This window comes from Alosa alosa, chromosome 14, assembly GCF_017589495.1.
Source record: "Alosa alosa isolate M-15738 ecotype Scorff River chromosome 14, AALO_Geno_1.1, whole genome shotgun sequence".
Lineage (NCBI taxonomy): Eukaryota > Metazoa > Chordata > Actinopteri > Clupeiformes > Clupeidae > Alosa > Alosa alosa.
In genome coordinates, this window is record NC_063202.1 from 14580677 (window position 1) to 14596378 (window position 15702).

At 40.1% G+C, this 15702-nt stretch overlaps 2 protein-coding genes across 4 annotated transcripts in view; one reads left to right on the plus strand and one right to left on the minus strand.

Moving 5' to 3' along the window:
• The window catches only part of coro2ba (coronin, actin binding protein, 2Ba), a 38375-nt gene extending 35876 nt beyond the window's left edge, over nt 1-2499 (plus strand). For both annotated transcript variants that reach the window (XM_048262509.1, XM_048262510.1), the window contains exon 12: nt 134-2499. In XM_048262509.1, the coding sequence (XP_048118466.1) occupies nt 134-265 (132 nt within the window). In that variant the 3' untranslated portion in view covers nt 266-2499. The remainder of the gene's footprint in view (nt 1-133) is intronic.
• Nucleotides 2500-3909: 1410 nt separating this feature from the next.
• Nucleotides 3910-9401, minus strand: anp32a (acidic (leucine-rich) nuclear phosphoprotein 32 family, member A). 2 transcript variants are annotated; one of them, XM_048262512.1, is made up of 7 exons: nt 8290-9401; nt 6009-6158; nt 5779-5901; nt 5460-5661; nt 5002-5132; nt 4838-4892; nt 3910-4687 (listed from the first exon to the last, which is right to left on the minus strand). In XM_048262512.1, the coding sequence occupies exons 1-7, from the start codon at nt 8341-8343 to the stop codon at nt 4626-4628; spliced, it is 777 nt and encodes a 258-aa protein (XP_048118469.1). In that variant the 5' UTR covers nt 8344-9401; the 3' UTR covers nt 3910-4625. The 2 variants fall into 2 exon arrangements, with proteins under 2 accessions (XP_048118469.1, XP_048118468.1); XM_048262511.1 differs by having other exon boundaries at nt 5460-5664; nt 8290-9398.
• Between the last annotated feature and the right edge of the window lie 6301 nt (nt 9402-15702).

A 15702-nucleotide genomic window follows, 5' to 3' on the forward strand; every position in this document is an offset into this window, starting at 1 on the left:
TTATGCATCTGTGTGAGAAGCAGCTTGGATCATGGAGCAGTGTGCTGTGTTAGACTACTTCCTAGGGCAGAGGTGTCGATTTTTACTCCAGTCTCTCTGATCACTCTAAGTCTTGTCTTGTCTCGTTTGGCAGCTCCTACGGATGTTCTTCAGGCAACAAGACGAGCTGCGTCGGCTGAAGGAGGAACTCACCCAGAAGGACGTTAAGATTAGACAGCTAGAGCTGGAGCTGAACAACCTGCGGAACAACCCCAATAACATCTGAGCAGAGGAGGGTGGGGCCTCGGGGGCAGTGCCTGCCTGGCCATCTGTGTGATATCTCTCCGAGCCCCTGGCACTGCCGAATCCAACAGCAACGTGCCTCCCTCCTCTCCTTTTAGCATGCCCAGCAGGGGCATTTGTTTTCACTAGGCGATGCCCCTTCCCTGGCGTGTGCTCCAGAAACTTCTTCAGGGGTAGAGAGATCCCCCTCCTCGTGAACCCGAGCTAACTTCTCCCTCTCCCTCGCCCACTGCCACTTGTGCTGTGGGGAGCTCCATCTCCCACTGAGGAGCTGTGTGAGAGATCTGCACCCATGGGTGTGCATGTGAACTGTGTAAAGAGGGAACACAAATATGTTTTACTACAGGGCTTTGCTTTTCCTTTTCCCCCATGAGTGTATCAACTGCAGAAGTTGACATCTGGATTTGAATGGCTTTCATCAGCCATATTAGCCTGTTTCTGAAGGTAGATGATTTTCCGTCTCTGTATCTTCAACCTGCCTCTAAAATAGTAGTATTTTACTTTTAATATGGTAATTATTTATTTTGATATGCTCTTTTGTTTTAGGCTCTGTTCTTTGTAGTCGAGTTCATCTCAGTAAATATTTACAGACAACAAAGAATAGTACTGTAATTTACAGGTATGTCTTAGTTATTCCTCAAGAGCTAAGACTCTGAAATGAACTGTGTCGGTGATGTATCTTTTTGGTTAGAATCTTCATTGGAGACCAGTGCCATGTGCCAAGACCAAGGTAATGTTGTTAACATGTTGGTGTGCAAACCATATCTCTCAAGGAAATCACTGAATCTGGCCTCCGCACAGTGAACTCAATGAAGTAATGCAAGGTTTGTTCTGTATGTGTGAGCTTCTTCTTTTAACCGTATAAGTGAGAAAGCAAGAGTGTTTTTGTCAGTTCTGACAAAACAAACACAACCTTAGAGAGAATTGTAATGGTATTTCCTTAGTAGAGCTAGTCATAGAGAAAAGTTAGGTTTCCCATATAAAGAAGTAGAATGCAGTAATACCGTATAAAACACTGAAACAGATAGATATGGACCCTTTCAAGAGAGTTCCATTATCAGCATCATAGTTGGCCCCACAAGACTTCCTTTTTAACATTCCATATGTTATCTTAATGCAGAGGAAGTAGATTGGGGCCCAAATAGAACGTTCAAACTTTGTTTTTGTTTTTATTGTTGAAAGGGTCTATAGATGGCCAGACTGGTTGTAGTGAGGCTGAATGTTTTAAATTGAGCTAAGTAAAATGATGAGTTTTTTGGTCACCCTACAAAACTTTTTTTCCTTACAGCTTCATACATCAGTTGCATTTAACCTTAGATTTAAATGTGGGCTCAGTTCCTGAAGTCAAAAGGGAAATCTTTATCCTGCCGTCAATAACACCTCTCAGTGCAGTCACAGCATCAGAGTTTAACCATCAAAATCTCTTATGTGCTAATTATTTGTCCTGAATACATCACCGAACTCGTACTTTTGTGTGCAATGCAGGTTTATGTTGGATTTGTATGCACACAGTCTTCTGTTGGCAAAAAGTAAGTAAGTGTGTGTTATTTTATTGCCAGTTAATTTACAATCCTGAAACTTTGGTAGGTGTTTTTAGAAGTTCGTCTTGAGATTTTACATATACAAATGTGTGTCTGTCATAAAAGTTTCCCCAGCTCACTGAAAGAACCATTCCTGTTTGCTGATGATAACCACTTGTTTCGTAGAGGCAGAGGTAATTGGTGGAGGTCGAGGTCACTGGTGGAATGAGCAGCTTGGATGAAAGGGGGGGGCAAAGCAGGTTACTCTCTGCGTGGAATACACATTGACGATATGCATAACATTGCCCACGTGGCCCATTGTCACCAATTTGTGAGAGCATCCACAGCGGTGTCTGGCGGTGAGTTAAGCAGGATGGTTGTCGTAGTTGCTTCTTTTAAATTCGAAGACTGAGCTCAAGTTAGTTAGGACCGATCACCAGGTGAAACCACTGCACCTCAACACAACATGTGCTACTAAAGTACACCCTATAACCCCGTGATGCTGATAGGCCTAAACTGTTTTGTGTATATAAACGTGTACGTACAGTATGTCCTTGTTTGTCTCAGAAGTTGAAAGATTTCATAGTTTCCTAAGTTTCCCAGCTTCTGGCAGGTCTTAAAGGATATAAAGCCAACAACCATGTATCGCTAAAAAAAACAATGATGTGGTTGAGTATTAAAATAATTCTCACAGTAATTTTATACGCATTTTTGGCCTGTACTATTCGCACACTAGTATCATAACGGTCATATTCATCCAGTGAATTCCTAAGAACTTGTGACAGTGCGTTTTGTTCTAGTAAATGTTTGTATGTTGCCAATAGTTTAAATGCTCATTTCCTTTGGTCAAATTCCAAACCAGTTCCATCCTACACTTGAAAACCTGTAGGCCTACGAGCACTTTCATTTAGTCTCTAGGTCAAACCATCTTGAGAAAGATAAATTCAGTCATTAGTATGGTTAAGGGACACTGTCATTCATGAAAAATGTCTTTTAAATTCCACTGAGCTGTCAGCTTGTCTGTGGCTGTCTCTGCTGACAAAAAACATAACTGACAGGTTAAGATCCCTGTTAACTAATCTAGTTTATATAACATGAATGTTTACATTAATTGTCTGTGTTTAGCACAGGTGATCACACACATCAATTCAAGTCCAAAAAAATGGCACATTTGGATGAACAGGATTTTTTTTGACATCATGACAAATTCAATTGGCTGACAGTGTCCGCGCATCTGATGTAAACAAAGGAGAAGCCATTCTAGATCACATTACAGAGCAATTATTCCTCTGCATCTAGCAGTGACGTGACTGTGTAGTTCTTGGAGATGAGATGAACAAATGTCATTTCAGGATACATCTTGACAGTACATTATAATGTCTCAAGGGAAACTGAAAAACTAAAAATGCAGTTCAGCAAAGGTTAGCATCCCTGAGGGCTGATTCAACTCTGAAAAGGCATATTTTTGTTGTTCGAGACATGTTGAGCTACAAGCCTGGATACCAAACATTCGGACATGCATTTCTCACCGAGTTCTTTCATTCTACAAAGGGAAACCTTGCTGAGTAAGCATGGAGCAGCATCGGGGGAGTCCACACAAAACAAAGTATTTAATTTCTTACACTGAAAAGCTATAAATTCTGAAGCACAGTTCAAGCAACAACTCAAGAATGGTCCATATGCTGATTGTCTCAGACAGCACCAGGCCAGTCTGTAACGAGTGGCTCTTGGTAACTATGCCAGAGGCACCTATTACTCATTCAGCCATTATCTGATGACTATGCACTGACTTCACAGGACTTGTTTCTTGTATGCATCAAATTACATATTGTGCAGATCAGGGCATTTTAACTTTGATTAGTCCAGTCTCCAAAGACTGCTTGCCTTCATCAAGTGATTAAACATAGCTCCTTTGTAAAGTGCACATAAGCAACATAGCTGCGAGGAAAATAAAGATGATGCTCTACACATCAGTACAAAATATAGTTTTATGGAATAAATCAGAAGATAAAGGAATAGAATATATATAAAAATCATTACATAATGTATTGTTTTCATTCTATATACATATATGTAAATACATGGAATTAAGATATCACTGCAGAAGTGCTTTTTCCATTTTATTACAGTTAATGGATACACAGAAAATGCTTATTTAATGTCTGCCATTATCAGAGGTAATAGAAAAAAATATATTTGGTCATTATTTACAAAGAACATGAAACCTATTGACTATCCATGCTTAGGACTTCATCTGACAAGGGCAGACATTGAGCTCAAAATCCAATAGAACAGAAATCACGTTTGGAGCTGGTAACGTGTATGTGGTTGTGCATCTCTGTGCTACACATACATGATGACATCATAAAAACTCAAACCACACAAATAAAAAGACAACAATGACAAAGAGTGGGTAAGAAAATCCTCGTTAAAATACAGTAGTCATCTTTAAAATAGTCAGACATGCACCGCTTTTAAAAAAAATGTGTTTTTTAATCTTAAATATCACCACCAGAAAACAGTATACACATTTTAGGCATTGATAATGAAAACTGAACATAGTGGGTAAGGTTTTTAAACAAGCTTCTTTTTTTTAACAAAACAAAATTCCATAACCATCTTTGAGAAAGTTTGGAATTACCAAAAGCAACTGATTCAAGGTACAAAAGAGGAGGAAATACAACAGATTCCCCGTTTCCACAACCAATCCCACGCCATTTTAATTCCTCCCGCTGCCACGGCAACAAAACAGTGTGACTTAGCGACAGACACATATGGGGTTAAAATAGTCGGATCACAAATAAGGGTGCCCAGATAATAGCTTCAGTCGTCCTCTTCCCCCTCTTCGTCAAGTTCCCTTTTTCTTTTCTGACCCCGTTCCTCTTCTAACAAAAAAATAGAGACAGTGCACTTATGAGCAACCATGTTAGTGAAGAAAATAATAATAATGATGATAATATTTTATAGCGCTGACACTCAAAGACGCAAGACAGATACAAGTATTTGATACCACTCAAGAGCATCTTTAGTCTTACCTTCCTCCTCGTCCTCATCATCATCTACTTCACCATCATTCAACTCCTCCTCCTCCTGCACAAGACACCAACAGGATGATTTTGAGGTATTTCCCATGTTAGAATAAATCTTACTGTACTCTTCTACATTCACTCTTCCACATTCACTCATGTGTGATACTTGCCTCTCCACTGACATCATCCTCTTCCTCTCCCTCTTCTCCTTCCTCTCCGTCTTCATCTTCATCTTCTTCACCATCCTCATCATCATCGTCCCCTGGAGCTGCATCCTCATCATAATCTTCCTCGTCTACTTCTGCAGCAGAGCAAAAATATGGAAATTCTTCATGTGAGGAATTTTTCTTTATCTCTCAATGCTTACATGTTTGTATGCACAGCCCTCAAGACATTGTTACAAAATTGATAATGACAACAAGAAGATCGACCAGTCAGTAACAATGTTTTATGTTAAGTTTGGTGGAATGTATGTACTGACACCTGTGATAATAAAATATAAAGTATATAATATCATGTAGTTATATCCTATTAGTGTCTTAACATTTTTTTACAAGATGGGCTCTTTGTCAAAAAGACTATCATCTGCCATATAGTTCTGCCATGAAATGAATAATCCAAAACATACCATCATCATCATCGTCGTCGTCATCATCATCCAGTCCCTCTACATATGCTTCTGCATCAGAGTCAGGTGCTTCCTTGTCGTCTTTATCATACCCATCTAAATATGTTAACTGTGGGAGTAGTTTGAATACATTGTCCCTGTAATCGTTTAGGTTTGTCACCTCACAATTGAACAGGTCTAAGCTTTTAAGGCTTTCCAATTTCTTCTGTAGAGAGAGAAATACAGGAAAAGGTTTTTTGAAGTAAAAGAACACAAAAGCACCTTGTATATCTTCTGTGGCCTGTGGCATGTACCTACCACACACACACACACTACTCACCAGGGGCTCAATAGTACTGAGGTCTTTGATTTTGTTGCCGCTGAGGTTGAGATGTGTTAAGTTTGGGCATTTCTCTGATAGTACTTCCAACCCTCCTGAGATTCTGTTATCGCTGAGCTCAAGCTGGAAAGAAAATGGACAGGATGTAGTTCAACTGTGAGTATGATAATAAAGCTACAGGCTATGTATTCCTTGCATGTGCAGTGTGTTTCACACATGAATAAACCAACCTTTTTGAGTTTATTTAGTTTTGGTAAATTGGCGACAGATGTCAAGCCAACGTTGATTGTGCTTAGGAATTCAAGCTCTTCAAATTCATCTGTTAAGCCCTCGATTTTACCTTCATTTGACCGACAATTATCAAGGACAAGCTCTTTAACCTGAAACACAAAGACAAAAGATAATACTGAATAGTTACATAAGAAACAATACCCGTCTTATTCTAAAATCTTGCAGAGGCTACAAAGATGTGACAGTCTTTCTCCATACAAACTCCACTCAACAGGGTCAGCACGTGGAGAAGTCTGAGGTTTCCTTTTGCAAGCTTAAAATTGAATCAAATGATGGGATCAAACTTTTGACTCAGAGTGTAGCTTGCCTTTACAGATCAAAGTTGCAGAATGATCATCAGAAGCACTCATTGTTTAAATAACCAACACACAAAGTGATGAGCATTTTGTAATTTAAAAAAAGGCAAAAAAAAAAAAAAAAAAAAAAAAAAAAAAAAACTCAATACAAAAACTGATTCTAAACGACTATGTCCTACATTAAAATATGAAAAGCCACTGCTACACACAACTATGCTTGCATTTGCATATATATATATATATATATATATTTTTTTAGGCTTTTTTTTTTTTAGGCTACTCGACAGGCAAACATAGCCTACTGTGTGGGTGTCCTGTACACGTGCACGTTTGTTAATAGTCAGCATAAGACTCCATAAGTCATTACACTACTGAATTTAAGCATTCATTCTTTGGCTATTTTTACCAAATTTTCTAAGAGAAACAAAATGGCTGACCGCATAAAGGTAGGTTGATGTGTAGCCAAATCGTGCGCATCAGTATTAAATAAACACGGACTTATTAAATGTATCTTTCACAAATTACACAGAACACACGTTATTGGCAAACAGACGTATTATGAGACCTTTACAAATCAAGGGAATTTCGTCAGTAAACGAATCTCAGTGCCCGACGAGTAGGAGTGGCGGCATTAGCTGTAGCCTAACACAAAGTTTGACCGTCCAAGTGGCAAGCAGACAGGGTTACTGGTTAGAATTCGACATGTATTACTTCTTTGAAAAAATATCAACCAGTAAGGTATGATAACCTTCACGGTTGGGGCTGTTTTTCAGCGGTAAATAAAATAATATTTTGCCTTTTGTTACTTGGTAAAATGGCGGCTTGTCCTAGATCTTAGAACTGGAGCGGCGCAGTTCGAAGTTGCGTATCGCTCACATAAACACAGCGCTACATCATAGCGAGACTTGTCCTATCTGCCCGGTTGTGTAAGGCAAATGGCTCCTGGGTTTTTGTAGCCTATCGCAAACAGACTGGTATAAATAATTAGTATCCAACGATATGACATTTCAGTTAGACTACCGCAGTGATTGAACAGGCTATCTATAAACAATAAATAAAGAATCGGCGTCTCCGAGGAGACCTTGGCCATAGGCTATTCCTTGTACATCTGCTATTTGGCATAGCCTACTCAAGCGGCTGCAGATTTTTACGAGGGACTGTAACCATGAAAACAAAAATGCTGGAGGCGTCTACTGGTGCTAAGTGGCATCGAATTGAACGTGGTCTTTACTCTTTAAGAATATGAAACTGTGTTAGACATAGACGTGCAGGTTACATGTGGGGCCATATGACGCTGCACATCCATCCAACTTACAAACAAAAGACGAATGTGGGATGCAACACGTTCGAATAACAAAACAAACTTTCGGTTCTCTATGAGCGCTCTCCTCATGTATCAGGCAGCATGTGATTATTCAGCAAATACAAAAAAAAAAACTTTGTCACCCTCTATCCATCAAGTGATCATTTCCACAATAAGAACATTGGGCTATATTATTTAAACGGTTGAAAAATCGAAGATGAAAACACCTATCCAAGAGCCCACTACCACGTCGAGTTATTCATAAAACCAGCAACATATAGACGTAAAGAAAAGGGCGCGTGCAGGACTACAAAGTTGCAAATATGGCCTCTCACACCGCTTGCCTTGTGTATACAGTGGATATGGAGTGCTGTAGCCTCTTACAGTTTCAAGTGAGTGACAACACACCATTGTGACTTCTGAAATTCTATTTACTAAGCCCAAACGCGCGGACATTTGTCATAGCGCAAAGTATCTAACCAAATAAGTCGTAGAAAACTTTTTTTCATTCAAGACATCAACTTGACGCGTGCACCTCTTGACTAAAAAAAGAGTGCTATATCTGCCTGTGCATTATTAAAAGCAATATTTCAGCTCGTCTACTGAACATAAGTGTCTTACGTCTGATGGCGTTCGATTCCGCAACTCCAGGTGAATTCTTTTCTTCATATCCATCTTGAGAGACCTAGATTACTGATTTAGTAACCCAATGGGCGCAGTTGGACTTGAGTCTTGGCTGCATGCAGCTACAGCCCCCTTCACAACTAGCTCCTGCAAGTCTCCCAAACTTGATCTCCCGGTAGGTGGGAGTTGGGTGTGGGATTGTCGTCACCACTAACCAATTACATGCGCCTTATAGAAAGCAAACATGCCATCAACGACTTGGTCTACCAATGAGCGAAACATTTGGGATTGGGTGGGGTTTGGTTGGTTCGCTGTTTGGTTCACGGCCCACATTAGTCTATCGTGATGATCAGGGTGTATTGATCTGCAACTAACAGTGAACACCTGACGGTTAAAAGGCGAAATTATCACAAGATACAGACTATCGTCGTAGTTTATGCTTATGTATTTAGGGGCTTGCTTCGATTACCAAAATGACTGAATTCTTTATAACTTTATCTGTCATGCTATGCTATAGCGTTCTAGGCCTACTGCTCTATCATTCACAAATAAATACAACAAAACCAGCACATGCCTGATATATAGGCCTAGGAACTCGTCACAAAATCCTGCCAAATGTTTAACTTCCATAAAAAGTAACCTGTAACATAGCATGTAGCAAAATTACGTTAGGATAGCATAGTGCAGCCTTCAGCGGCCACATGAAACAATATAGCCAATGGCGTTAACAACGGGATACTGTGAGTAGCGTTTGTTCGATTGTGGTGACATACTAACAAGTTTTACTTTTACAAACAGCTCCGACAAAGCCTGCTGTATTCACGTTATCACATCACCTTGTTACATCAACCACTAAAACTCAGACGTGGATACTAAAGTATCATGAATTTGACTGCCACATCATCCACGCCAATAGCGGGCAACGTTTTCTCTTCCGAAGTTCAAATGAGCCAATGCACTTTCGCGAGAACATAACTTCCGCATTTCTGTACCAACGTTGGTCAAGAGGAAAAATAGGAAAACAAGGTCACCTGATGTAGCGCGGCGCCATCTTGATAGCAAATACAACGTATTCACAACGAAAATGATCGAATTTATTCAAGATAAAATGAACAAAAACTGTACACTTTACCTATGTCTGTGGTCATTTCTTTGTGGTGCTCCACAACCGCTTTTACAGGCAAGGAAAATTGCAGAACGACTGCGTGGCATTTTATTGTTTTCACAAATGCACCGGCTTGGTTTGCTGCTTGAGAACGCGTTTCACTGACGCCCTTGTTATAATGATTTGGATTTCGGTGACATCGTGACATTATTGCCAGAAAAGTCCTCTTTTTCTTAGGTCAGATTTTTCGACCCTCGCCCCCAGGTGATTTTCATGCCCTTTTGCTGAGAGAACTTGCGTACTGGTTGAGACCATTTTTCCTCTGGGTGTGTCCTACTCTGTCTGGACGCCCTTGCTTGCTCTGCTGCATCAGCCGTGTGCTGCGAGATCGGAATTGCGCAAAGTAGAAAGCAGACTCGTCGAACAGACGAGTCGTGGCACGCGGTAGCCTAGCACCCTTAATTCTACGACGCCTACAAATTTCTCGCTCAACATTACCATGCAGTACAGTGCGCTATGCTGCGCTAATGCAGCCTAGGTGGTTAGACTTAGAACTCGATTAAGCATTTGAAATAGCAACCCTCATGAAATGGCTGTAGGCTAATTTGTCGTTTAAAATGTGCAATTGGTCTTTTTACATTAGACTAGTTTGTTGTTGCGGAGTTGCTCACCACCACCCCTTTACTGCAATCTTTTTTTTTTTTATGTAACTTCGTGAATTTTCATTTAAATATTTTCAACTTCTATGTTCTAACTTCTCAAATCTGTCAAATGTTATTATTTAATTGTGGTGCAGTGAGGTCAACTGGCAACATGACAAATGTTCAAAGGTGGAGGTTAAGTTCAAGTTCACCTAATCCTTGAAAAGAAGCAAAAACAGTAGTATTTTTCGCAGTATAAATTGTGTTAAGAATAAGTCTCGCTGTATATAGTTTTGCCTTTGTGATGTTTGTACAGTAATAGTAATAATAATAGTGACAACTTGGTTACATGTAGGCCTAATTCAGTCGTCTTGACTAGAAGAATGTGGCATGATTCAGCTATCTGGCTATGCCAAGTCTAATAAATTCACAACATCCATTTAATTACTGTTCATTTTTGTATGCTACTGCACGTTATTTCCTTTGTGTGTGTGTGACACATTCAGTCAATGCTAGTAACCAAAGATTCTAGAACAGAGCCCTGTTCTAGAATCTTTGCTAGTAACTATCTGAAATTTCTCAACTGTCTAAGCTCCAGTTTCGGATCATAATTAGTTAATCCATTGTGAGATTCAAATTGTAGGTGCTTCAGCTCCTTGTAGGTGATCCGGAATCATGGGAGCAAGATGAGCTTCCTCACTTGATCCTGATGTGGCATTCTTAATTGCCACATCAACCACACTAATCACAACTGACACCAAAGATGGACAATAAATACTGTACAATAACATTAAAACATCAAAACATATAGAAAATATCAAAGTACAATATCTGGGTTGAAATTAATTTAAATAGCAATAAGTTATGTAAATGGTTAATGGCTGCTAGCAAAATGGAATTCATGAATCTGTTATTCCTGCATGTATAGGCACTAGGCAAACATTATCTGGCTGCAGCCAGACAGGAACAGCTTGAACATACAGGACGGGGGATGGCTCGAGTCATCCAGGATTGCATTGGTCTCTTTCAGAGCCCTGTCCTTGTACAGCGAGGACAGGTCCTCCAGGGTAGTGCCTGAAATACATTTAGGCTCATCTTGCTAGTTTTGGACCAATTTGTTATAAACAAAAATAAAAAAGAACGGGAATATTTACTGTCAATATTACAACCTCACTACTGTATATCTGGATTAATAGGAAATGCCCCCCCTTTTGATTTTCAATACCTTGTGAAATTGATGGCTGTTAAAACCATGGGGGTATTAGATACCCACCCTCATTCCACTCTCATTCATTTCAATGGCCAGAGCTAGGCTAGTTACTTCAGTCAAAAATATTCCTACAAGCCTATTAGGCATACATTATCTGTGATTAGGCACCTAATTGGCCTGTTTGTGAAAATGTGGCCAGAAGTGATCACCTGTCAGACACGATTTTTAAAGACTCCCTGACAGGGGTTTAAACTATGCTAAATCAGGCATTGTAATATCAAGTGTCTGCCACTAGAGGACAGTATAGACTATAGCAAGAGGTACTGAAATGCACCCAGTCAATGGCACAACCATATCAATTTCAGGTATTCTGTGTAATGTGACCATCAGGGAGTTGATGCACATTTACGACAGGAAATAAAAGGCATAGTATGCAAGTACAGTGACTGATTTGTGACTATGCTTGTAAACAGCACACATTCCATATTATTACATATATGAAAATATAGATGCATCAGGCATGGGACTGTAAGGAGCAATTGATATTTAACAAAAACGTGTTTGGGATTAGAATTGCACACTGCACCTTTAAGTCTCAAATAAATGTTACTGAGCAGGAGGAGAGAGTGGAGACATTTGTCCGGCTGTAAGATGGAGCCCCATTTATTATTCATGTTAATTGACTCTGGCAGTTTTAAGAACAGAGTGTTGTAATCTAATGCCTATGAGTGAGCTGAAGAGGGAAATCACCTTTTAAATGGTTTTATGTCACAGATGAGCAAAAAATAAACTTTTACAGCCTTTTGGTGTAAAGTGTTTTGTTTACACACATGACTGCCACATAAAGCCGAGATGCGTATGCTCATTAAAGGATGTGTATGGTTTATTTTGTCAACTAATGCTGTAATGCCTTAATTATGGAGACTTTGAGCAGAAGGTAACTGATTGTAGCTGCATGTGGTGCAGATTTAATATCTAATACAACATCACTGAGGCACAGAAAACAGAACACAGCCTGAATGTGTATGATGTGTTTGTTTGGGGCTATGGGGTTTGGCATGGAGTTCAGGATCAGATTAGCATGATCAGATTCATTTGCCACTTATGACTCATCGAGTTTTTCTTGTAGGCTACTTTTGTTTCACACACACACACACACACACACACACACACACACACACACACACACACACACACACACACACACATCTTTAATCTTCCTTTCATCTACATGATTCGCAATTCTGATCCAAAATTCCTACTGTTACCAGGGGAGTCACATAACCCCGAGGCTTTGATGTCTATCTGATGGGGACATTATTTTGTCCTTTATTGAGAGGAATAATGTAAGCCATATAGTTTTTCCTTAATTGAGAGAAATCATAGAAACCGTTGCCATGGCCTGGCCCCGCCCCCTGTATCTCATTTCATTGAGATTCTCGTCTCATCATGCACTTCCTCCCTCAACTACCAAAGTGGCGCTGGTAAATGGTGGTAGCAACGCCTGCAAACATAAAAAAAGAAAGAATATGTACATTTATGCAGCAGTGGTAAATAGATTGTGTCCTGACTGCCGATGTGGTTTATTATCATTTTGTTAGGCCTTAGTTTTTGGCCAAAGTTAATGCAAAGTCTATGCCCATGACGATGCTATAGGGTTGAAAACATTTCCCAATCGAGAGTACCCAGACCAGTGAGTCTGGTGGTATCAGGCTTAAAGGGACACCAGGCAAGCCTGATGCTTTTTCTCTACGAAACTCCCCCTCGCTCGGTCTGAAGCTCTTTTCCTTTTCTTTGCGTCTTCCGTCAAGAGTTTTCACTGCTTCTTCGCCGGCTCTGCCATTATACACACGTTTGCAACAATCAACAGCATTTTGTTAGCCTGCCTCTGTGCTGTAAACTGATCCTGCTTCGGTCGGCGGGTAGGATACACCGAACTTGCAAGTGGGATATTCTTCCTACAGGCAGTAGGGGCGGGCGAGAGAGCCTTCATTCGCCCCGTAATGAGTCATTTAACCATATACCGACTTACGAAGATGATTAATTAACACGAAAACGTTGCCTGGTGTCCCTTTAAAGCCATATAGTTGCCTATAAACACTTGGTCAGATGAAGTTGATGCAGATCTAGTCTGTCAAGGACAAGGAGATCTAGTCTCACAGGAGTGACCAAAGCAGGATGTCTGTAATGCCATGCCCAGTAAAACACCTGCAGTGGGACGTGTAGTTCAGTTTAGTTCAACTGTGTCTCTGAGTGGAGCAGGGAGTTCAGTTTAGTTCGGCTGTGTCTCCAGGTGGAGCAGGAAGTTCAGTTTAGTTTGGCTGTGTCTCTGGGTGGAGCAGGAAGTTCAGTTTAGTTCGGTTGTGTCTCTGGGTGGAGCAGGAAGTTCAGTTTAGTTTGGCTGTGGCTCCGCAGTAGTACATGTAGTTTGGTTTTATTGCGTTTTGACATGTAATTTAGTTGGACTTCATGTGTCCCTTGATGCAGTGCAACAGTAGTTTAGTTGGACTGTGTCTCTGCTCATTCCTTCTGTATGTGGTCACCAATGTGACTCACAAACATGAGGAACAGATGGTAGATGATGATCTGAGGCGAGAGTAGAGTGTAGCCACTCAATAAGGTCAGATACTGAAAGATGAAGACTGCAGCCAGCTTACCTCTGCTTTGAAAAATTAACGAGGTCTCATTCAGCACACTTGTTGGGTGTAACCAGATGCAGTTGCTCATAGTTTCACCTTTTTCTCTCACTTTCGAACAGTGTGGCACACTAATAACCTTGTGTGTGTGTGTGTGTGTGATACATGGTTCGTCAGTGCCACCAATCTCTCTTCTCAGTGACACACAAACTCACACATACTCATCCTAAACGTCCTGCCCTCTCATCCATCCACCTACTCATTTCATGACTATGATCTGTCTCCATTTCAATTGTAAGACGTCATTCACTGGCAAAAGGGTGCGTGTTTGTGAGTAATATCAGTATTGTAAGGGCAGTCTCTCTTGTGCTGTTTACAGTTTTTCTCAGTCGCTTTGGTGCTTTTCTCACATCACTATTAACATTTGCACAGCAGTTAGTGCAATTCTCAAAACAATTAGTGCAAACTGCAAAACCTAGTGGATGACCTGCAAAAGCATCGCCACTTGCTCAAAATGGATAGTCCATTCCTCAAAAGCAGGTATTCATGTCAATGAAACTGTCAGTGTCATCAAAATTAGAAGTCTTGACACCATCGTTTATGAACAAGATAGTCAAATGGCTTTGTCATGTTTTCATTATGACAGTTCTCTCAGTGTTTTCCAATGCAAAAAGGTCAGAACTCGTGACACTACCTGAACATGCTCAAGACAGCACTATACAGCACTTGCACAGCCATTTGAAAACTACAGTAAAGTTACACAATTTCAACCAAATTTTGCTGCTCTTATTTTTTCATTATTATATGTGCCCTCTTATTTACTTATTTACTTACTTTTTTGTTTACTTGAATGTTATGTTTGTCTGTGGACTTAAATTGGTAAAATATGTCTTGTCTTCACCGTGGGATAGTGAGAAACGTAATTTCGATCTCTTTGTATGTCTGGAACATGTGAAGAAATTGACAATAAAGCTGACTTTGACTTTGACTTTGACACATTGCTGTAGTTAGGTGAGTAAGTGAGTACAAGACACTGAATACGTAAATTTTTCTAAAGCATTCTAAAGCATTGTGACAGAATTTGATAACTAGTTCAACAATTTTGTATGTAATGACTCAAGCAATGTTTGGAACGACTATTCAGCATTCATAAGTATAGTTAATTTTGACTAACATGACATAAGCAAATGATAATGTTAAAAAACAGCAGAGAATTGTATGAAAGCAACTGATACATGTCCAAAAGTATTTGCAATTTGTTCAGAGGAAGGAGAAATTGCTACTATGATGTGCACAAATGACTAAATGTTGTGGAGGTTGAACTAATAGTATGAGAATTTTCATTCTGATCTGAAAAAAGCACCAAAGCGACTGAGAAAAACTGTAAAACTGAATGCTTCAGGACTGATATGTCCAGCTCCTTCACCTCTTAAATCGGCCGCCACTGGCATCTGAAGTCCCATGACTCAACACAGCTTTTACCTTGTGATGATCAATAAACAAGAGTAGTCATTTCCGCCGCTCGGTGCTAAACAATGGTACCAGGATCTGGTATTAGTGTTAACACGGTCTTGCCCCACTGAGATTCCGTCGAGCCTTGCTAGCTACTCTTAGCTTGATTCACTTTGTGTAATAACACTTTACATTAAAGGGTTTGCAAAATGACAACTCCTGTTAAGTAATCTGTGACAGCAATCGCAAAGAGAGCTCTTTATGCCATCATGGCAGGATTGAATGGTGTGGGATATGCAGACTTGAGCTGTAACTCAGCTGCTATTGGCGCTCAGCTACACCAGATGAATTGACATTGACAACCAG

Coding starts and splice junctions, on each gene's coding strand:
- anp32a (XM_048262511.1), bottom strand. CDS start 8,343: ATGGATATGAAGAAAAGAATTCACCTGGAGTTGCGGAATCGAACGCCA. Junction 5,665..5,778: donor TCAGTACTATTGAGCCCCTG/GTGAGTAGTGTG, acceptor CTCTCTCTACAG/AAGAAATTGGAAAGCCTTAA. Junction 4,688..4,837: donor TGATGAGGACGAGGAGGAAG/GTAAGACTAAAG, acceptor TTTTTTTGTTAG/AAGAGGAACGGGGTCAGAAA.